We start from the raw sequence: 23,450 nt of genomic DNA, 5'->3' as shown, positions 1-23,450 counted from the left end.
TGTTTTTTTTATTTTGAGAGACCCCCTTTTCTCTGTTTTGAAAATGTTTGTTTGTTAGTACTCTGCCTGGATTCTTCCGTTTCCCTTCTTGCAGCTGTCGCCTATCACTGCAGCTGTAGGGCCAGGGGTCCAGGAGTCACCCAGCTAGCACAGGGCAGGATGGCTTAAGGATGCCTGGAGAAACACTCTGTAGAAACACCTCAGCTGACTTACATGGAGCTACACCTAGGATCAGGGTGGTCCTCAGGCTACATTTTTAGATGGGACATCTAAATTTGCATCCACCATCAGTTACATCCATAACTGGGAGCAGATGATTGATAGGCTTTAGCTTCCTACCTCCTTGATTGCACATGCGAGTGAGAATTTAGCTGTCTGCCATTAATGCCCACAGTGGAATGTGGCTGCTATTAGTTGGAAAGGAAAAATTGTTCCCACAAAACTAGAGGCCAAGTTGAAGCCCGTTTCAGATATTTAGTCCTTAGTGTCCACAATGTATGATATAAATATTCGCTTTCAGGCATGTAGGCTGGACCCCATTTTCATATGTGTCACCTCATGAACTGCACTGAGCAGAGGGCCATGAAGAAAAGCAAAGAAAAAATTCTCCACCCCAAGTTTGACCTAGGCAAAGGTCTAATATAACGAGAGACATCTCCAAAGACCTCAACTCTACTCATGTATGTGCAAAATTATACCTATGCCTGGAGTTGACAAGTGCAGATACCGCCATGTGCTCTTTTAATAGTCTAGCACAGCTGCAAAACCAGTTGGCAAACATTGGGTCCTTAATGTGCGTTGGACAGAAAATGTAGCTCATGACCAAGAAACGGGCACATCTCAAGAGACAAGGAGGAATCTTGACCTGCTGTTGGACAGGTTTATTCAGAACAACTTTTATTTCTGCTGCGATGATGGAAAAGCGAAACCCACCCGGAATTATTTACATGTCATCTGAAGTCATAACTGTTACATGTGCAGTACTAGGAGCATCATGATGCAAAAGTAGGAGCAGAATAATGTTCTTCCTCTGCCTTTCGGACACTGGAGAGAGGGGTTTTGTGGCACTGGGGGAACATACTAAAATATTTTCCCTTCTAAAGGGCAGTGAGGAGTTACACAGCCTCACCCTGAATGTGGGAAATAATGTTGCAATGGAGTTAGGAGAAGAATTAATAATGCTCCATCATGAAAGTTGAAATATATTGACCAGTATAATCTGAAATTCCCCTCTGATGATGCACAGGAGTCTCATTTACATCATACCAACCCCAGGCTGGACTTGCTGGTGAGTTCAACCCTGCTGCAAGAGTTCTGGACAGGACAAAAAAGCCATGTCTTAGGCCAGCGATGTTTCCAGTACATTGTGTGTGTTTTCTAAAGAAGAAATAAATCGTTCATTAGTGTGCAATCATGTAATGCTTGATCTGATCTCCATTGGACATGTATCCATAAGGGGGAGGAGTCATATCAATGTATAGACTAAATCGACATGGATACCAAAAGGTAGTTTTTAGTAGCCTGCATGTTTATTGAGTAAACAAACTTTCAGACAGAGCAGTAACTCAGCAGATTTCTTTCAGTAGCACTTGATTCAAAAATTTTATGTTGAGATTGTAGATAATCAAATCTCGGCCCTGGGCTAGGTGTGCACAGGATTGAGTAGCCCTATACAGAGAACTGACCAGTAGCAGATAACAGTGAGAGATCTGTTTGATCAAGTACACCTGAAGGGAAGTAGGGAGGAATTAATTTAAGGACTGATTCAAATTAACCTGGGCATAGTAACTTTTAAAACAATCTTATTCCTTTATGAAATGTCTCTAGGTTCCAAGAAGGATATGCATGAATTACAGCTGTTCATGTCCAGGATCTTGTCTTTGCTGCTGTGGGTTGTTTACTCTACAGCTGGGTCCATGATCTCTGAATGACTCCTGTGCAGAAGGGAAAAAAAAGAAAATTATGAGGCAGCTGTTTGTGAATAAAGACAACAGATGTGTGTTACGTCAACCACAGGCTCGCCAGAGCTGTCATCACTTGGCTGCAAGAGTCAGACGTAAGTAAGTCAGGCGAAAGAATCGAAGGGAAGTGAGGTGGGTAAGGAAGGTGCCCAAGTTTGCTGTAGCTTTCCATTCATGGAAGCATTTGATTTTGAAGCATTTCTTTTAAACAGTACCAGTCTTCATGGCCACCGTTTTCAAACTAAAGTTAGGCTCTAAATCCATGTTTAGGTACATAAGAACTCGCCACTCAATTGACTTCAGTGGGCGCTGTCTGTGCTGAGATGGAAGCTTAATCATCTCTCTGCACAGTAACGCTGGTCTTAAGCCTTTCTTTTCCCACTACAAGCACTGCAAAAGCAGGATGTTGCACAAAGCTCAGCAGCTAGGGATTGCTACTCACCAGAGCACGGTGGGGAGAAGGGAGAGAGATTTACAGTTTCATGAGCTTGGCCAGGGTGTTGGCAAAGTCCTTGACATGATCACTGTTGACATCCTGAGGCCTGAATAAGAGGAGAGAGCTGGGTAGGTTGTGACATCATTCTGTGTGGAAAACAACTCACTGTTGTGATTGCTCTCAGAAAATAGAGTTGGGGGAAGAGACAAGTTGATGAGGTACAGGGCTAGTATCAGCCATGCTGTGGAGGGGAGGCTCCATCCAAGTTTCCCCCAATGCAGCTGTGCCATGCTTACCGTTGGAAAGAAAGATGCAGGCTTTGATGCACAGTAGAAGCTTTATTCTGACCAGAATGTACTGGAGAAATATTACCTACTGCCATTTTTCACCCACATAAGTCAGATAAGAATAAGGACCTATTCCTGCTCCCATTGAAGTGTACAGCAAAAGTCCTATTGACTGAAATGGGGTTAAGATTATAGGGCCCTACATTTCAAGGTAAAGCTTTCTACCTACCTTTGATTCTGCAATATGGCTCCCAAGAAATTCTTTAATACCATCTGCTGGTGGTAGCGGCTGTCCATCAAGATGCTCTCAGACTGGCGTCTGGTCAAAAATTCATGCTCCCCTTCCCCTGGACTGCGTTCGCTGGTTGGGTTATGCAAAGAACAAGAATGGGCTGCTAGAATGGCTCTCTGCAAACAGGGGCTTTACAAACAGTTTCTCCATCTTTTGCTGGAAAGATGGGGAATCTGCTGCACTTGCAGGGGTGGCTTAGCTATTGCCTCATGGATCAGGTTGTTGCAGGATCTTACTTTTGATTTGCAAATCATTTGCCCATCCATTGCTAAGATGAAATAACTGACCTCATTGCTCACAGTCTCTTGAGTAGGAATGGGGTTGGTCAAGTGGGAGACCAATGATAGGCTGCAGTTGACAAGTGTCTCCTGTCTTGTTTAGCAACACTAGTGTATGTGGTCAAAGCTGAGGGAGCAGCAATGTAGATTTTGATTTCCCCCCGCCCCCCTGCTGTGGTGCAGGGTGAAGCCAAGTTTTTCTTTCAGTGAGTGATAGCACTTAATGCTTCCCACAAAGGTTCTAGCCGGTTCCTAAGGTGGTGGAGATTAAGAATAACCCTGAAGCTAATAGGTTGGGAAGGAAAGGATTAAATACAATGCCCAAAGAAAACTCTGATTGTCGGGATCATTAAAAAAATATGGGGATGCGGGGTTCTCTTAGACTACAGAGGAAGAGGCTTTTTCTTGTACTGGTGAAACAGTGAGAAATGCATATGACTAGGAGAGATGATGATTCCATCGGACTGGAGGGAAAGTTCTCTACTTTAGCTATGTGCATGGAAGAAATTGCCTGGTGTAACACGCAAAGCCCCAACCCAGTAACAGCAGAAGAATAGGAAAAGTGGTCTTACCCCAGCCGTTTGCCTATAATGGTTTGTAAGATCTTCCGGGCAGAGATCTGCCCCAAGACTTTCCGGTAGTGGTCAGTGAATATGGCATCAGCATGACGCTGCATCCTAAAGATAAGAGACAGACGCTAGATGCATAAAACACCCTGGATAATACACCCTTTTGGTAAGAAATCAACTTTAAAAATACCAAAAAACCATTCACATCTGATAGTGCTGAGAAAGGAGCTGATTAAGGGGCAAACAACCATCCCAGAATCTGTCTGACACTTTTTATTCTCCACCAGAAAAGCAATTGTTTTTTAAAAAGTCCTGACATGGAAACAGCAGGAAAAATCTACCAACCAATCAAGAACTGCTGGGGAAAAGTGGCTTCACACTTAAATAAAAAAAATGTTGTAAAGGGCCCAAAGGTTTGTGAGTTGGGGGGGGGAGGGAGGGGATGGAGACAGCTGGGCTGCAGCGGTGAGCGGGAGGGTGGCTAGGATGTTCCTATGCCCTGGCTATTCCCCAGCAACACCATGGGACCATTCGGGGTGAATGCAGCTGGGACATGAGTTTCCGAGACGGCCTCAGAGGTGCTCTAATGTTCACTGGGATCGGGGTCCCAGAAGTCCTAGGAGAGGGGAAGTGCAAGCCCCCCACTCAATCCCCACATCCTGGCTCTGTACAAGGACAGGGATGAATCCACCAACCCAACCCCATTGCTCTTGTCTGCCTCAGTTCCCTCACCTGCTTAAACAGGAGTAACTATCCCTCCCTGCCTGATGGGGGTGCTGTGAGGATGAATTCGTGAATGTTTTTGAGGTGAACAGATGCTGCCACAATTCCCAGAGATGCCTAGAGCTCTGCAGAATTGCTGCTTGCATGAAATAGGGCGGGAAAGGAGTATTGATCTTGTGCCTCATTTTGCTATCTGTCAATAACTGTCTCTTTGGAAAGGTTGGAAGAGCTAACCCCTTCCTCAGGTGTAGGGAGACAGCCTTATAATAGTGGAGAGAATACACAGCCTGCTGACTACATGTTGTCTGGCTATGAGCACAGACTTCATCTGCTAGAGCAGGGTTTTGTCCAGTCAGCACCAGGTCGGGGAGACCTTTTAAGGAAGATACCGGCACTTTCAGATATGTCAATGGCATCGTGACACTCCACTTCCTGCATTAGCGCTGGACCCATGGGGCAGTGTGCTAGGAGGGGGCTCTGTGTCGCTGGCGATGTCTGTCAGTGGGTTCGCGCTACTATGCTGTTGCCCACATCAGTTCAGTAAAGATGCTGTAGGACTTCTGGCAAGAGTTGGGGTGATAATTCCAAACATCTTGATCAAATTCCTGTGTGAGTAATGACATGCTTCCTACCTACCCTTCCCTCTATGGCTTCAATTGGACTTAAAATTCTTCTGTTCCTGACCTAGGTAGCCACAGAATGGCTGTTTTCAATTTGATTCCTGTGTGTTAAACCACTAGAGAAATCAGTGAAGGTGGCTGGAAAATGGTTTGACTTTTTGGCAAAATATCAAAACCCGAAAAACCTTGGCCAAAACCGCCCCCTCCCTGCCCAAAAAAAAAAAAAAAAAAAGGCCCTGCACATTTCTATGGAAATGGTGCTGCAGTGCCTCGTGGGAGTTGTCGTTTAGGTGCATTATGCCCCCTTTCTTTTCTGTGGGCAGGTCTTGGTGGCCGAGCTAAATCTCCCATAATGCACCATGATCTCCTTTCTTGCTGAGTCACCACAGTGCATCATGGGAGATGTATGTAGTCCAGTAGATAATGAGACCAAGAGGCAGCCCTACTACAACTCCCAGGAGGCACCTTCGCTGCCTTTCCAAATTGAATTTTTTTCATTTTCAGGTGAAAGCTTTTCAATTTTCAAATGTTTGGGTTTTTAATATCTTCTATAGAAAGCAGACAATTTTTGCAAAAACTTTACTTTAATCAAAACCCCAATTTTCCATCGAAAAACTTCAACCAGCCCTAGAACTCAATCCTCACTGTAATTTCTGCAAAATATCCACAAGTGCCCTCAAATCCTCTTGCTGTTTCCCTCATGGGCTGCAGTGTAGGAAGAACTTAACTGAGGGTCCCTTTGTGTCTTGGGGTTGGAGAGGGAGGCACCTACCTTTTTTCAGCAGGGTTGGCTAGAAAACCCTCCTCTTCCTGCTGCTGCTGCTCCACAGAGAGATTGTTGCTCTGCACTGGACTGCCGTCCTGTAGCTGAAAGCTCACCGTCTTGCTAGAGATGGGCAGTGGATTGTACCTGTAAGAATGGGCCAGCAGCTCTGAGCACAACCAAGCTGCAATCCACACCATCTCCCCACCACCATAGCCTTCTCCACTGGGCCAACCACCAGCAGTCCTTAAGTAGCACTTGCTGGGTTCACCTCGGTATGGCTTGTCTTCTCTCTTATTCTTCCCTTCCCTGTCTCATGGAGACAGCACAGGTTGTCTTTGTACTGCTGTCCTCCAGCTCTGGAAGCTGCCTAGATGCTACTTATACCAATATGCTAGGCACCTTTTGAGATTAGAAACCCAGAAGTCCCAGGCACAAAGCAACAGACAGGTCCCCCTCTCCAAAATGCCAACATACCCAGGCAAAACATAACCAATTGTGTTCTCACTGTGCCAGTTCTTGAAAGCAAAGCCTAAAGTTTTGTAGATCTACTGATTTGTGAACTTACAAAAATAAGATTTCAACAGGTGGTAGAGAGATACTTAAATGAATTACAAGGAGGCCTTAGTACACAACCCTTCAATCCATATAATACCAAAGCTCCTGCACCTCTCACTTCAATGCAAGTGGACAATAATACAGAAGAAGCAAAGACAGTTAACCTGTACTTACAACTTTTTAATTAAAGGCAGGGCTGGCTGTACCATCTATATTATTACGGTTGCTGAACACTTCCTATTATAAGACCCTGTTTTCAACTGTTTATAATTTTGCCAAACTTCAACCATTTAGGCTGAAATTTTCCATGCCAGGCTGATTTGTTTTGAAAAATTTAACCAAAATAGCTCCGCTATTTCCAAGAACGAGGCAAGGGCAAAATGTGTTGTTTTCCCCCTGTTAAAAAATTTGAGAGACCTTTTCTTTAAAATGTCCTAACACGCCTGTACTCAAAATTTGGCAAGGGGGCGGCCTTTGTGTCAGGGATGTGTCTTTTGCCCTTCCCATAAAAATCCACTTCAAAGTTGGCCAAGTTATAAGCATTTGAAAAACAGGGGTTTGTAAATGATCAGAGACATCTTTGATTTGAGCAGCTAAAATCTCCAAAGATTGTCCTCACTAAGCATGCTCCAGCCCCTCGCTGCTCCTGTGTATGACCAGACTGCCCATGTGCCATCCCTGCAGAGTGACTGAGGTCTACGCTAGAAAATTAGGTTGCTTTAACTACATCAGTCAGAGGTGTGAAAAATCCACCCTCCTGAGTGCATAGTTAAGCCGACCTAAGTCCCCATGTAGGCAGCGCTAGGTTAATGGAAGAGCTCTTCATCAACCTAGCTACCACCTCTCGGGGAGACGGATTGCCTGCGCTGATGGGAGAATCCCTCCCTCAGTGTAGGAAGTGTCTACACTGAAGCAGAGCAGCTGCAATGGTGCAACTGTGCCCTGTAGCATTTTAAGTGTATGCGAGCACTGAGCCTGTTTCAGCCCAGGGCTATGGGGGGCTCAGAAGGACTTTCTCTTTCCAGTAATGGCTGCTCCCAAGTGCTGTGGGCTGGGGTGCGGCAAGGCACTGGGACTGAGAGCAGGAAGTCCATCTCTCATGTGCTTTCAGTCATCCAGCCAGCACAGAGGAAGAAGCTGTCCAAATGCAGAAGGGACAAAAGCCAGACGGGGGCGGGGGGGAAGGAGTAGATTGGGACAGGGAGTGGGGAGACAAATGGACTAGCTAGGCAAGGAGACTGAGACTGGGAACCAGTGGAGGACATGGCGGTGGGGACTGAGACTGGATGGGGGAAGACTGGCACTGGCTTCTGACTGGGACTAGGAACCAGTGTGGGGGCACAATAGGGGTAGGAGAGATGGCCCTGACAAGGAGTTTGGTGTGGGGGAGAACTTGGACTGGCTGGGCAAAGGAACCGGGTGGGAGGAGGGGAAGAGGCTGCGAGTTGGGAGGAAGGAGAACAGGAATCGGGGCTTAGCTTTCTCCTATGGGCTTGCTGTCCAACGTGGAAAAAATAGTATGTGAGTACTTAATGAATACGCAGCGTGGGGCCAAGTTAAAGCTACACCGGCCACCCGAATTCTGGCACTTCCTAACTTTTGAGTGCTTGACTTTGCAACCTTAATAATGTCAGGAGTGAGAGAGAGATGTTGCCTGATGACTTGGGAAACTGCTAATGAACTATATAGAGAGTCCACTCTAGGTCACCAGTTCAAATCCAGCATGGCGTGGTTGCAACAAAAAACAATTACTATCTGATGGCAGTTTGGCTCATATGTAGGAGCTTGTGATTCTAGGCATCGTCCTCTGGCTCTATCTGGATTTTTATCCTGCACCCAGCCCTGTGGTATCTGAGCACCGTGCAAGCAAGTGTCTAGTGCTACCATTGGTTCCCCAGTTGGCCAGCTCAGTGGAGCCTGAACTCTGCTATTGCCAGTAGAGGAGGGGTCTCTAGATCGACCTGAGGTCTGTTGCTGTGGCAGTGAGTGGGTAAACTTGTTGTGCTGTCGTTCATGTACCTGTTCTGTGAGTAAACAGAGGGCTTGGGCTCCCGGGCTGCTGTCCTGGCTGCTGTCACCAGCCCTGAACTTATATATTTTGCTTTAAAACTGTTTAGGCCGTTTGACCCTGCCTGTCACTTTTTTCGACTGCATCCAGTTTTCTCCTCAGGGGCCTTATAGTTAACCCTTCACGCTGTCAGACACAATGACAGCAAACCATTATGATCCATTATACCACCACCTGACTTCACGCCCATCAACAAAGAGCGGGCATGGAGTGAATACTGGACTCAACATTGTGCCATGCGTCTTCAGTGAGCCAAGGACCCAGATGAATCCGAAAGCTGTGGGTCCCATAATAGCAATGTAAACAGCTGCTCATGGAGACATTGCAGGCTCCGCTTTCTCATCCCAGCCAGAGGAATGAGGAGGAGGAAAAGCTTGTTCTCACTGAAGCATAAAGTAATGTTTAAACAAGACAACATGGCACAACCTGCGGGGTCGGCACAGGAGACTTTCAGCCCCGGCATAGCAGGGGGTGCTGCAGGTCACGACTGACTTGTACTGCCAGAGCTATGTGTGGGAGGCGCTCCAGGTGGAAATAGCAGGAGGAGGTGTGGGTCAGGACTGAGGTGAGCTGACAGGGCTACAGGCAAGGGGCAGAGATCAGGACAGAAATAGCACGGGTGCCGCGGGTCAGGATGAGGTGAACTGTCAGAGTTGCGTGGGGACCCTGGAGCCCTGGACTGAAATAGCAGAGGATGTTGCTAGTCAGGATTAAGAGCTGCCACAGCTTGTGGTGGTGGGGAGTCTGAAAATGCAGAGGGCTTTGCCAGTCAGCATGGAATGTGCTGTCGGAGCTTGGGGTTGGGGGGGGGGGGGGAGCTTGCAAAATGCTGCCTGCAGTGTCGTGAGCCTGGTATGAAAATCCACCAAATGCCCAGGCCAGAAAATAGGAGTAAAGTCAGAGCGATGGGGGGAAATCTTTGGGCAGGCAGGAAGCTAAAGGGGCTTGGAGCCTACCTGAGAGCTGGGTAGAGAGGAGAAGAGATGGAGCACATGACTAAATGGAGGAACAGGAGGAAGATGGCCCTGTGCAGCATCCTTCACCCTTCTGGAGTGACCTGAAATCGAGAGAAATCCAAATCAGTGATGGTAACAGACAGTGACTCCTGACCTCATATGCAACAGTTGGAGGCCATGAGCACACCACTGCCAATGAGTTGGGAGAAAGCTTCTTGAATGTGCATGGGAGCTCTCAGCTACATCTTCATTTTCTCAGTCAGACTCAAGTCACTGCATCCCTTTGTCATCAGCATCAATGGGACAGAAATCACCCTGTGCAGCCTATATTTATAATACCCAACATGTACTTCCCCTTGCAAGACAGCGGCCTCAGCATATCCGTGTCTTGGCATTGCACGATGATTATCATATAAATACCCGATTAACAGCCACCATCTCAGCAAAGCAGCCCCTTCCAATGCCTGCCTCTGCCTGGAACGCTGTCCCAGCAAGTTGACTCCCTGCCTTTGGTGACTGATGGCCAGACTCTAGAGCCCATTTCCAGGGAATGCTGATGGTGATACAAACGCCGGCCTTGAATCCATAACCCCCTGCCTGTGAGCTGGGATCAGAACATACTCCCCTCTCACTAGGCCTTTCTGCTCTCACCCGCCACTACTGGAGCACATTTTACCAGACGAGTCAGAGACCGGAAGCAGGGAGTGTGGGATTGTCCTAATTCGAGCTGCTTGAACTACTTTGTGAGGAGCTGAGATCTTTTTTCAGGCTAGTGAACCCAATCCTGATTTTCATCTGAATGGATTTGCCCTTTGTAAATATTTACCTGATAGTTTGCACAAATAACTTTCACCCTCTGAGGAGCTGTTTGGATTACAGGCGCACCTAGGGGCCTCAGCTGAGATTGGGACTCCTTTGCATCAAGCCCTATACAACCACAGAGAGAGAGAGTCCCTGCCCGGAAGAGCTTACAGGTAAATAGACAAAGGGTGGGAGGGGATAAAGGAGGCCCTCGTAAGCAGAGCGATTCACCTAAATTCACAGGTGGAATTAGGAAGGTGTCCTGGGTTCTAGAGCATTAGCCTAGCTTCTGCCGACACACTACTTGTGTTGTGCAGTTGGTCAGTTTAGTTGCACAGTATGCAGTTCTTCTCCCGTAATGGATGGCTGCAACACCTGACATGGGAAAACAAGTAACAACATGTTTCTGGAGCGATAACAGTCCATGTGGACAAGGGGGATCCAGTGGATATAGTGTGTTTAGATTTTTAGAAAGCCTTTGACAAGGTCCCTCACCAAAGGCTCTTAAGCAAAGTAACCAGTCATAGGATAAGATGGGAGATTCTCTCATGGATTGGTAATTGGTTAAAAGATAGGAAACAAAGGATAGAAATAAATGCTCAGTTTTCAGAATGGAGAGAGGTAAATAGTGGGGTCCCCCAGGGATCTGTACTGGACCAGTCCTATTAAACATATTCATAAACGATCTGGAAAAGGGGTAAACAGTGAGGTGGCAAAATTTGCAGATGATACAAAACTATTCAAGATAGTTAAGTCCCAGGCAGACTGCGAAGAGCTACAAAAGGATCTCTCGAAACTGGGTGACTGGGCAACAAAATGGCAGATGAAATTCAATGTTGATAAATACAAAGTAATGCACATTGAAAAACATAATCCCAATTATACATATAAACTGATGGGGTCTAAATTAGCTGTTACCACTCAAGAAAGAGATCTTGGCGTCATTGTGGACAGTTCTCTGAAAACATCCAGTTAATGTGCAGCAGCAGTCAAAAAAGCGAACAGAATGTTGGGAATCATTAAGAAAGGGATAGATAATAAGACAGAAAATATCATATTGCCCCTATGTAAATCCATGGTATGCCCACATCTTGAATACTACGTGCAGATTTGGTTGCCCCATCTCAAAAAAGATATATTGGAATTGGAAAAGGTTCAGAAAAGGCAATAAAAATGATGAGAGGTATGGAACCGTGCCGTATGAGGAGCGATTAATAAGACTGGGACTTTTCAGCTTGGAAAAGAGATGACTAAGGGGGTATATGATAGCAGTCTATAAAATCATGACTGGTGGAGAAAGTAAATAAGGAAGTGTTATTTACTCCTTCTCATACCACAAGAACTAGGGGCCACCAAATGAAATTAATAGGCAGCAGGTTTAAAACAAACAAAAGGGAGTATTTTTTCATACAAAACACAGTCAACCTGTGGAACTCCTTGCCAGAGAATGTTGTGAAGGCTAAGACTATAACACAGTTCAAAAAAGAAGATAAATTCATGAAGGATAGGTCCATCAATGGCTATTAGCCAGGATGGGCAGGGATGGTGTCCCAACCTGTTTGCCAGAAGCTGGGAATGGGCGACAGGGGATGGATCACTTGATGATTACCTGTTCTGTTCATTCCCTCTGGGGCACCTGGTATTGGCCACTGTTGGAAGACAGGATACTGGGCTAGATGGACCTTTGGTCTGACCCAGTATGGCCATTCTTATGAATGTTTCAGGATAGGCAAACACTTTCATGATTGTTTAGCAGCTGTCTGGATACTTGGGAACAGGAATGATCCAAGTCTGTGGACGAAAGTGAACTGAACTCTGTGCTTTTATTTGTGGAAATTAGAGATGGAAGAAAAATTCCATTAAATCTTTTTTTCCTGATGGAAAGTACCTTTGTGATCAAAATAAAAATGTTTGCAAAATGTTATCATTTGGATGGAAATTTATCAACAACCATATTCCAAAATGGAAAAATCCTTGCTTTAAAAAAAAAACAAAAAAAAAAACTAGTTGGGTGTCAATCACAGGTCGGGTAGAGCTGGGTTGTGGCATTGGTGGGAATTCTTTGGGGGAAGTTGATTAGTTTAGTTACAATGTTGGGTTATTTTATTTGATCTGAGGTAATTGACAGGTCTGTTTATTCACTTGTGTGTGTTTAATCTGTTACCTGGGGCTCCGGAATACCAGATGGTTGCTATTCTATTGTAGTTTAGTAAAAAAATCCAAATACATATTTATTTCTAGAGCTGTGAACTTAGACAACTGCTGGCAAAGTGCATACGAAGCCACAGTCCTGACTTCAAAAAGCTTTCAGGCTCACTGGGATAGATCTCATGAAGGGTATTCGCCCAAGACACAGTATAGCTTGGAGTGATTGTCAGCAAGAAAATACAGGTAAGGAGCTGTTGTGAGTGAAAAGGGATCTGAAGAAGAACAAGAAGGGTGCATGGCACACAGGGAGGGGAAAGTTGTTACAAGCAGAGGAATGAAAGAAGGTGCAGAGCTGAATGTAGAAAGAGATAAAGTGACCAATGAGGAGCAGGACATGAGATGGGGCTATTCCCTTCTCTGCACTGGCATCCGCAGGAGGAGAGGATGCCGTGCCCTTTCCCTGGGTGGAGCAGCAGCAGAGTTCCTCCTGCCCTCCCGGACATATTGTGCTAGCTCTAGCACAACTCCCTGCAGAGCTCCTGCCAGGCTGTACTCCTCTGTTCTGCCCACAACAGGCTGCAGCACCTGTATGCCACTGTCAAGCCCTAAACGGCTTATCACCTACTACAAATTTGGGGATAGAACCCAGATCTCTGGCCCTGTGCCATAGGCACAAAGGCATCCTTCCTTTCTTCCAGTGCCTGAAAGGATCAAACAGGCAGCAGGAGCCTGACAGTGAAGGAGAAGGAATCTAACTGCACATGGACTTGATCAGGGATGGGAGATGAAATGGAAATGCAAAATAATTCAAAGGACTGTGTGGGTGAAGGAGAGTGAACCTCGAAGATTCAGTGGAGAGTTGTGTGAACACGATCCAGTCCAGCCAGGTCTGTAAGACTGGGCTGCATATCTGACCAGCACAGGCAGGTGTGTCTATCCCTAAGGACTGGGCATTGTTGCTGCTGTTGATCATTGATGGAGTGCCATCAGTGCACGTGGCACTGCACAGATATGATCCCTAGGCCAAGGTGCTCAAAATTGAAATCTGACAACACAGTGATGACACACAGGAGCGTTGGGTGTGTTTGAGTTTTTCATAGACACAAAAGGGGTTTTGTGTTTGGTGGGTTATCACTGAAGCTCCTCATGGACAAATTGTGTTTTAAGGAGCTATTTGAAGGAGGAGAGGAAAGTTGTTTGGGGCAAAATGAGTAAGAAGGTGTTCCAGGCATAGGAGCTGATCTCGCTGCTATTGATGTTGTTTGTTTATTATTGTAGTGTCTAGGAGTCCCATTTATGAACCAGACCACATTGTGGCAGGTGCTATATGAACACAAAGACAGTCCTTGCCCCAAAGTTAAGCCCCCACTGACTTCAGTGAGTGCAGAATCAGACTCCCAGGGAGCAGGATTGTACTATTAATTACTGTAAACAGTTCCCCAGCCTGCTTTCTGGTTTCCCAGTTTACAGCTGTTTATGCTTCAAACCTGCAGGCTGGGTCAGCCTTCAGCACTATTTCCATCTGTTGTTCTTTTGGAAGTGAAGCAGCTTGACCTAACTTTAGAACAGAGCTGATGGTTGGTAAAAGAGGGAACTGAATCCACCTCCCAAAGAATTCTTGCCTCTTAGAAACCATCATGTCAGCCCCATGAAGACCCTCCGAATGCCAGGGAACCGAACCAGTGACACTCCTGTGGGACAGAATTATAAGGCTTCTGGTTTTAGGTTTACACTGCTGTTTAATGGAGGAAGCATGCCCCCCACCCTGGTACCCCAATACCCCAACATGAATCCCAAATCATATCCATCAACTTCTGATAAAGAAAATGAGGGTGATCTAGACACTCCAAAAGGAGCATTGGCACTGTCTCAGACTTGGGTGCCAATCAATGTTCTTTATATTATGAACAGCAAAACCACTGTGAGAGCATAGCAATGAAATGGCAGTGGGGTTGCACAAGTGCAACCAGGGGAGAATATAGCCCTTTGCTTTTCCCTTCCTTCCCGTTTGTATTCCTAGGGTAAGACACCCCACCACACACTACTATCCCCACTTTCATTCTATACCCAGCTCCTCTTCTTTCAGTGCCAGGTGTTCCTCCAGACTGTTTTCATCCCTTTTGAAATCTTTATTCTGTACCCCCTCTGACCCCATTAGTTTCTTAAAGAAGCTTTTTTGATTTTCCTTTTCTCTCATCTGTTTTTACCTTCCTTATCTTCTCTTTCCCCTCTTTCATATCCCTTCATTTCTGTCCCCTTGGTCCTTTCTCCTTTGGTCTTTCTCCCACCCCATACACAAGGGATACTGAACCTGGAGTCCTGCTCACCTTCCTCAAGTGTGGCCGTTATTTCAGAGGGTGAACAGAAGAATGTTCAAGTTTCGCTCTCTGAACATGGCCAAGTTGACAGCCCTGGAAAATCTTGTTCCCGTCTTAATTATGACAGGGTTAATTTCACTTCTTTGCTTTGCATTCTAGCGAGGGGGGTGTGGGGGAGATTAGTAAATTCCCTTTAAGATGAAAAGCATTTAATGTGATTGTAAAAGATAAAGCACAACAGTTTCCCAACACCCCCTCATGCAATTTTAATGTTGCAGTGTTTGTGAAAATACTGATGGATAGATTAGATTGATCACTCCTTCTGTTCCTTACTGTGTCTGGGATACGTGTCTAATCAGTCCTAAAAATACTGCTGTGGGGATGCAATGAAACCTTAATTACTCCTGCAGTCTGGTAAGGTTGATTTTTATACTGTACAATATTGCAATTAAAAGTACAAAGATATTTCCAATTGCTTCCTCTGCTATCCTGTAATTGGTTGTGCGTTACCCGTAAGTCTTTCAAATTTCTACTCATCCCTTTGTTTGGCTCAACTAAATAGTTATTAATGGATGAGTAAAATATTAGTTTTGTGGTGGCTTTCATCATCAGTGTTGTAAGAGCAGGGTGCAGATTCTGTGCCTGGGCTCGTAAATTTCCAGACTGTTTTGCAAGGCTGTTCTATAACATTACTTTGTATATTTACATGTATCAGACACTTCAGTTATTCATAATTGTTTCAGTCTATAACTTAATCCATAAAGCCCTTTGAGATTAGTACTGAGGCTGCTGATAAATGCCAAATCTGATTGTGTTTTTAGGGTAACTGAATTGCCCCCAGTTTCCAAATAGCAGGTATCTTGTTAAAACACACATGCAAAGGATCAAACTTACCGTTCCCTGAGGAAATGGGATCTTCCCAGCTCGCTACGTGATTTCCTTTCCCTGTTAAAAATACTTCTTCTTTCTCTCTCGCTCTCTTGCCAGCTTTTGTTGCTTCAGCGAACTGGACTGGGTTCCTTCCTCCTTAGTTCTTTACCTATGCAGGGTCCCAGCGGACTGGGACCAAGACTCGTTCAGATCTCCCCAACTACCGTGGCAGTTCTGCTGCTGCTGCGAGAGGTGCACCTTCTCCTTTTATACCTGTGCTCCCTTAGGAGTTCTGTGGGCTTCTCAACGTCAGAGGATCAATTACCCTCCAGTCGTTCAAAGGGCTGTGTTTAGCATCCCCTCTTTTTGCGGACGAGGATGCAGGCAGGGAGGTGTGGGAGGCAAGGGGGGGCTATGCCTGCAGTTTGAGGATGATTTGCATGCTTTCCCTTTATCTTACAGATATAGAATAACAACAATAATTTGGCACAATGAATGACAAATTTGCTTTAGAAGGTAAACTTCTTTTCCCTTTAAAATGTCATTTTTCCTTGTAACCCACAATGGGGGAAAGTTAACCATTAATATTCGTTCCTGCTGCCTTTGTAGGAAGGTTTATCTCTTGGCCTTTTTCTTTTCCTCCTGATTATCAGGCTTTTCCTCCTTCCCCTTTGTTGTTGGCACCTGCTGTCGTTAGCAGGGCAGTTCATGCTTCAGTCCCTCGCAAACATCGCAGCCTCACGTCAGGCAAGCAAAGCATCTTGCTGAAGAGCCTCACTCTGTGCATGTGCGCTGGAAAAATCAGAGGTCCTGCTCCATTTGCCATGTCATCCCTCCATTTTGGTTTCCGGTGGCCTGTTCCATTCCTGCAGGAACCGTTCGGGAAATGCTTTTTACAAAGCCTCATTTCGGAGGGAACTGGATGGCGCTGGGGGCTCGTAATAAGACTTTCCTTGCTCCATGACCAGTGTGAACCCAGACTGGAAAAGTTGTTACTACCAAAAGATCAGAAGGGATCTAAACCTTTCTGCTTCAGACCATAAGCCAACCTCCAGCTATTTTGGGTGTTTGGAGGAAACTTTCTGTGGGGCAGGTTATCTCAGAGTTGCCTCCTGCAGAGTTTCTTGCACCTCTGGAGCAGCTGTGTTCTGGCTACTGTTAGACAGGATGGCAGGACAAGATGTCCCACTTGGTCTTCTCTGGTATGGAAGGGGGGGTTTTCAAAAGCATTCAGTGTTGGCCTAACTCTGCAGCCTTCTCTCAAAACACACCATCCCCATAGACACTAATCCTCAGTCTTCTCTGGCAGCTATGGTAGAGGGCAAGGATGAAACTCCTCTGTTGCTCTTAGAGGCAGTCCCTCTGTCAGGGTTGATGCACATTGGGAGGGTGGTGTGAGGGACGTTTGCACTGCCACTGCCTGGACTGTACCTGCTCTGTAGATAAATATAGCGCTTCCATCCCTACTGCGGTCAAACCGACATCATGGGCCCAGTCCAACTCCCAGTGAAATCAATGAAAGGCTCCCATGGCCTAAACAGGAGCTGGATCTGTCCCTAAAGAGGATCTATGTAATATATTTGCAGTTCTGTAAGGCTTTTGACTTGGTACTGCATGATTTTTTGATTTTAAAAAACTAGAAAGATACCAAATTAACCTGGCACGCATTAAATGGATTAAAAGCTGGCTGATAGCTCTCAAAATGTAATTGTAAATGGGGAATCATCATTCAACAGGTGTTCCTAGTGGGGTCCTGCTGGGATCCTTTCTTGGCCCTAGGCTACTTAACATTTTATTAATGCCCTAGAAGAAAACATAAAATCATCACTGATCAAGTTTGCAGATGACACACACATTGCGGGAGTGGTAAATAATCAAGAGGACAGGTCACAGATTCAGAGCGATCTGGGTTGTTTGGTAAGCTGGGAGCACGCAATCTGTGTTTTAATATGGCTTAGTGTAAATGTCTACATCTAGGAATGAAGAATGCAGGCCACACTTATAGGATGAGGGACTCTATCCTGAGAAACAGGGACTCTGAAAAAGATTTGGGGGGTTGGTGGATAATCCGCTGAACATGAGCTCCCAGTGTGACGCTGTGGCCAAAAGGACTAATGCGAACCTGCTGCATAAACATGGGACTCTCGGGTAGGAGTATGGTGTTTATTTTACCTCTGTATTTGGCACTGGTGTGACCGCTGCTGGAATCCTGTGTCCAGTTCTGGTGTCCATAGTTCAAGAAAGATGTTGATAAATTGGAGAGGGTTCAGAGAAGAGCCATGAGAATGATTAAAGGATTAGAAAACATGCCCTGTAGCGATAAACTCAAGGAGCTCATTCTCTTTAGCTTAACAAAGAGAAGGTTAAGAGGTGATTTGATTACAGACTGTAAGTAGCTATACGGGGAACAAATATTTAATAATGGGCTCTTCAGTCTAGCAGAGAAAGGTCTAATGCAAGGATGGGCAAACTTTTTGGCCCAAGGGCCACACTGGGGTGGCAAAACTGTATGGAGTGCCTCCCCAAACAGTCTGCCCCCTCCCACTTCCTGCCCCCTGACGGCCCCCCTCAGAACGCACAACCCATCCAACCCCTCCGCTCCTTGTCCCCTAACCAACCCCCAGAACCTCACCCCCTATCCAACCCCCTTGCTCCCAGTCCCGACTGCCCCCCTGACTCCTATCCACACCTCTGCCCCCGACAGGCCCCCAGAACCCCACATCTATCCAACTCCCCCTGTTCCCCGTCTCCTGACCCCTAGCCACACCGCCGCCCCCTGGGATTCCCACACTTCTCCAACACTTCCCCCCCCCCCCCATTCCCCATCCCCTTTTATTTTATTTCTTAAAATGTGGTTCAGCTGCAAAGCAACTGTGGGAAGAGCCACAGGAAGGATTATTCTCTTTATTCCAGATCTGAGTTAAAGAAGCCTCCACACAAAACTGTTCAGGAGGAAAAGGTTTGCTGTGCAAATCAGGCATTTGTACATAGATATTCTTGTTATTTTAACACCAAATAAGGAAAATGTTCTGAATACCACAGCAGAGCTTTAAAAATCAATGTGCTGGGCCACGCAGCCGTGTGCTGTCTTTCAGCACTGCAATGAGATCGTTCAGCTCTACGTTCATTGCTAATGTTTCTGAAACAAAACTTCCTGCTCTTTCATGGATGAGGCTGGTAGCACCAATTTTTCAGCACAACTTGTTTTTCCCCGGCTGTAAATCAGTGCTATGCTTCCCTGTCTCACACGTGAATCATGCTATTTTGTTAAGCCCTGTACCACGCTGGAGCAGTTATCAACTGTCTCAGGGTATTTATTTGTGCTTCTCGACCATTATATTTTATGAGGGAGTTTCATATCAGCCTTGCCTATTGCCCAAGACCAAGCTGCTGCAGATAACTGACTCGTACACTAGGTATACCATACGTCCGGATTTTCCCGGACATGTCCGGCTTTTTGGGACTCAAATCCCCGTCCGGGGGGAAATCCCAAAAAGCCGAACATGTCCGGGAAAATCCGGCGCCGCTGGGCCGGGGGCTGGCCCGGGGCTGGTGGTGCTGGGCGGCCGGGGGTGCGCCAGGCCGGCAGTGCCGGGCGGCCGGGGGGTGTGCCGGGCCGCCGGGGGCCGGCGGTGCCGGGCGGCCGGGGGGTGCGCCGGTGCGCCGGGCCGCCGGGGGCTGCACCGGGCCGGCGGTGCCGGCCGGACGGTGGGTGCGCCGGGCCGGCGGGGGGTGCGCCATCGGTGCCGGGGGGTGCGCCGGGCCGCCGGGGGATGCGCCGGCGGTGCTGGGCGGGCCGGGGGCCGGGCTGGGGGTGCTCGGCCGGGGGCCGGCAGTGCTGGGCGGGCCGGGGGTGGTCGGCCAGGGGCTGGGACCAGCACCCCAGGGCCCGAGCCGACCCAGGCTGGCGCCGCCGGGGGGGCCAGCCTGGGCCGCGCCTCCTCCCCCCCCACACTCCCCCTTACCTGCTTCAGGCTTCCCGCGAATCAAATGTTCGCGGGAAGCAGGAGAGGGGGCGGAGACTTTGGGGAAGGGGCGGAGTTGGGGCGGGGGCGGGGGCGGGGCCCTGTGGAGTGTCCTCCATTTGGAGGCACAAAATATGGTAACCCTATCGTACAGTGCCCCTCTGAACAAGGAGAATCCATGCTTAGGAAGGGTGTGGTCTGTTTAACTGCCATACTATTAGTTATCCACCAAGCATTTTGGATTGGGGGCTTAGCCTCTGTTTTTATTTCAGATCCCAACTGCTTTCCAAGGAAGGTGTTAAAAATCCCACTGTTCTAGGTGTTTCCTTGCTGTCATAGGTCCATGGTCCTATTCTGCACTGCTGAACCCAGCTGGGAGCCCAAGTTAAGCAATAAACAACCCCCTCAAGGGTTTCAGATTCATGTACAGGTTCCAAAGAAAGTAAAACAAACATACAGGGTCTCTGGCCATGTTCCCTTCATGCAGTTTAGGCGTCTTTAAACAAACAATATAAATGCTGTAGCTCTTATATTATCCGCACTTCCTGTCCCAGCTTGTACTCCGAATCCTTCCATGTTCCTAGAACTGAAAGGAGTCAGCCTAAACACCCTTTCTTGAATCCTTGGTCTTACCCTCTGGCCAGGCACTGCAGGCTGCAGTAGGTGCCTGAACACAACTGGCTGTGATCTGTATTTTTGCCTGAAAGGGGTAAACAGTGAGGTGGCAACGTTTGCAGATGATATTAAACTGCTCAAGATAGTTAAGACCAGAGCAGCCTGTGTAGAACTTCAAAAAGATCTCACAAAACTAAGTGATTGAGCAACAAAATGGCAAATTAAATTTAATATGGATAAATGTAAAGTAATGTCCATTGGAAAAAACAATCCCAACTATACATACAATATGACGGGGCCAATTTAGCTACAACTAATCAGGAAAGAGATCTTGGAGTCATCGTGGATAGTTCTCTGAAGATGTCCACGCGGTGTGCAGTGGCAGTCAAAAAAGCAAACAGGATATTAGGAATTATTAAAAAAGGGATAGAGAATAAGACACAGAATATCTTATTGCCCTTATATAAATCCATGCCCACATCTTGAATACTGCATACAGATGTGGTCTTCTCATCTCAAAAAAAGATATACTGGCATTAGAAAAGGTTCAGAGAAGGGCAACTAAAATGATTAGGGGTTTGGAACAGGTCCCATATGAGGAGAGATTAAAGAGGCTAGGACTTTTCAGCTTGGAAAAGAGGAGACTAAGGGGGGATATGATAGAGGTACATAAAATCATGAGTGGTGCGGAGAAAGTGAATAAGGAAAAGTTATTTACTTGTTCCCATAATATAAGAACTAGGGGCCACCAAATGAAATTAATGGGCAGCAAGTTTAAAACAAATAAAAGGAAGTTGTTCTTCACACAGTGCCCAGTCAACCTGTGGAACTCCTTGCCTGAGGAGGTTGTGAAGGCTAGGACTATAACAGGGTTTAAAAGAGAACTAGATAAATTCATGGAGGTTAAGTCCATTAATGGCTATTAGCCAGGATGGGTAAGGAATGGTGTCCCTACCCTCTGTTTCTCAGAGGGTGGAGATGGATAGCAGGAGAGAAATCACTTGATCATTACCTGTTAGGTTTGCTCCCTCTGGGGCACCTGGCATTGGCCACTGTCGGTAGACAGGATACTGGGCTAGATGGACCTTTGGTCTGACTCAGTATGGCCGTTCTTATGTTCTGGCTTCGCTCTTGAGTTGGGGCTTCTCCAAACAGGGGCTTGGATCTCAAGTATCTGTGCATTTTGTCTTAATCCACCACAGTCTATGAAGGGATGTGATGTGGTTCAGAGCCTGGCCTGCATTCATCCCTGCTGCAGTCAGTGGATGCTCATCCCTGAGAGCATTTTATGATCACTGTTTAGTGTTTAACTAATATAGTGGCAAAGGTGGATCTGGCACCGTACAGACCTATAGGAAGACCCCTGCTTAAGGGGTTTAGGAATCAATCCTGCAAGCACTGAAGTCAGTAAGAGCTTTTCCACTTATTTCAGTAGGTGCAAATTTGGCCATTAAATGTAACAGAGATATTAATGTATTTTTTCCTGATAAGTAGTTTTAGAGACAGTTGTATGTTGTACGATTGCATTTGTACCTAGAACTTTTCCTCTCTTGCCCCGCCTCGCTCTCTCTCTTGATCTCCTTCATTTCATTAGAGTTACAGCCAACCCCAGAGCATGATGTAATGGGCACGACAAGTTACCTCCCATAATCCAGCAGTCAGGGCTAGGTGGGTGTTATCAGATATATTATTTCCTGTACACAATGGGCCAGCTTAGCTGATGTAAATTGGATTAGGTCCATTGAAGTTAATGGTTCTACACCAGTTTACCCTGGCAGAGGATCTGGCCCCCTTTCTGATTGAAATTCTGCTGAAGTTTGAAGTTGTATCTGCTTACACCCAGTCTGACTGTGGCCCACAGTGTGAGACAGACATCTGCTGCTATTACATTCTATTTCCAGTCCTTCATTGACAAAGGGCAGAGCCCGAAAATCCTGATGCAATTCCCTAGATATTGATTTCCTCTTAGCCTTGTCGCCTACATCCTTCATTCCATGTTTTAAAAAATAGTTGCTGTCCACTCCCTATATACCATATAGACTCCCAGATTAGCTCACCTGCATGTTAGATGGACACCCCCCCCCCCCACTTAGTGATGTTGGAACTAACTCTATTGGGTATTCAGCTAAAAGGTCAGAAAAACCTTCCCTGGACTTCGTTGCGATCTCCAGCTGTCCTAGCCTTTTCTCCAGTCTCCCCAAAGCTTTCCTGAGCATGGCTGTTGGCTCATATGTCCTCTGGTCCCCATGACCCGCTATGCAGCACCTCAGGACTTTCCAAACCCCATGTGGTTTTCTTTTCATCAGTTAGTGAGGCAATTAGGTTACCACAACTGACTTGTTAGCCTAAACAGCGCCGATTAAGCTGACTGGGAGACCTATTTTAGCATACATTTCTCATCTTACATGCGACTACAAATGGTAGAGCTATTGCACATCATCAAGAATTTAATAATATTTCTAATGAATTGGTATTTATATAGTACCTTTAATCCAAGGGAGCCCAAAGTTCTTCACAAGCCATTGGAATGTAGCAATGCGGCACTTCTTGGGGGGGGGGGGTGAGAGAGAAAGAGAGAGAGAGAAGATGTGGGGGGACCTGGCAACAACCCAGCACACAAGAACAAAAGGAGCAAAAAGAAATATTGGCAAGGGCCGTTGGGAACCACTCCCTGCTCTTCCAGAGGAGCCACAGAATCTGTAATGTCTAAACACAGCAAGCAGGATGTCTTCTTTTTAATTTAAAAAAAAATTTCCTTGGTAAATTGTATGGGACTCAGTTTCTCTACTTTGGAAGGATAAAGGGCCAGGATTTGATGCTGTGGATTCTTGGAGTCTCCAGATTTGTTGCTTAGAACACCAATATATTTCCCTTGAGGACTTTGGGGCTGAAGCACACTGAATACAAATATTTATCAAAATAATCTCCTTAGAAAAGGGTCCCCATGGAAGAGAAGCAGCCCAGCTCTTGGCCAAATACTTTGCATTTGGAAGCATGAATGTGAAGCAACGTATCAGATTAAAAACAGATGGATTAAACTGGTGGCATGCAAAAAGTAAAAGAAGGTGCTAGCAAAATGAAGGACTGTCCCATACATTTAAAAGCCTGTTTGAAAAGCCTGCTTAATCTTCACACGTTAACATTTCACTTAGACTACAATAGAGCAAGTGGCACCAGCCTGCATGATGTGAATCTGGCAGGAGCCCTGACGTGGCAGTGTGA

The 23,450-nt window shown here is 46.4% G+C and overlaps 1 protein-coding gene across 2 annotated transcripts; it reads right to left on the bottom strand.

Moving 5' to 3' along the window:
- Nucleotides 1-890: 890 nt before the first annotated feature.
- GHRH (growth hormone releasing hormone) lies at nucleotides 891-15,958 on the bottom strand. 2 transcript variants are annotated; one of them, XM_054046179.1, is made up of 7 exons: nucleotides 15,673-15,958; nucleotides 9,512-9,612; nucleotides 5,939-6,076; nucleotides 3,827-3,931; nucleotides 2,914-3,045; nucleotides 2,404-2,503; nucleotides 891-1,934 (listed from the first exon to the last, which is right to left on the bottom strand). In XM_054046179.1, the coding sequence occupies exons 2-6, from the start codon at nucleotides 9,589-9,591 to the stop codon at nucleotides 2,434-2,436; spliced, it is 525 nt and encodes a 174-aa protein (XP_053902154.1). In that variant the 5' UTR covers nucleotides 9,592-9,612; nucleotides 15,673-15,958; the 3' UTR covers nucleotides 891-1,934; nucleotides 2,404-2,433. The 2 variants fall into 2 exon arrangements, with proteins under 2 accessions (XP_053902154.1, XP_053902155.1); XM_054046180.1 differs by having other exon boundaries at nucleotides 5,939-6,052.
- Nucleotides 15,959-23,450: the final 7,492 nt, after the last annotated feature.

The sequence above is a fragment of the Malaclemys terrapin genome, chromosome 12 (genome assembly GCF_027887155.1).
Source record: "Malaclemys terrapin pileata isolate rMalTer1 chromosome 12, rMalTer1.hap1, whole genome shotgun sequence".
Taxonomy (NCBI): Eukaryota; Metazoa; Chordata; order Testudines; family Emydidae; genus Malaclemys; species Malaclemys terrapin.
Note: the sequence above shows the minus strand (reverse complement) of the source record. Positions and strands in the feature narration are given on the sequence as shown.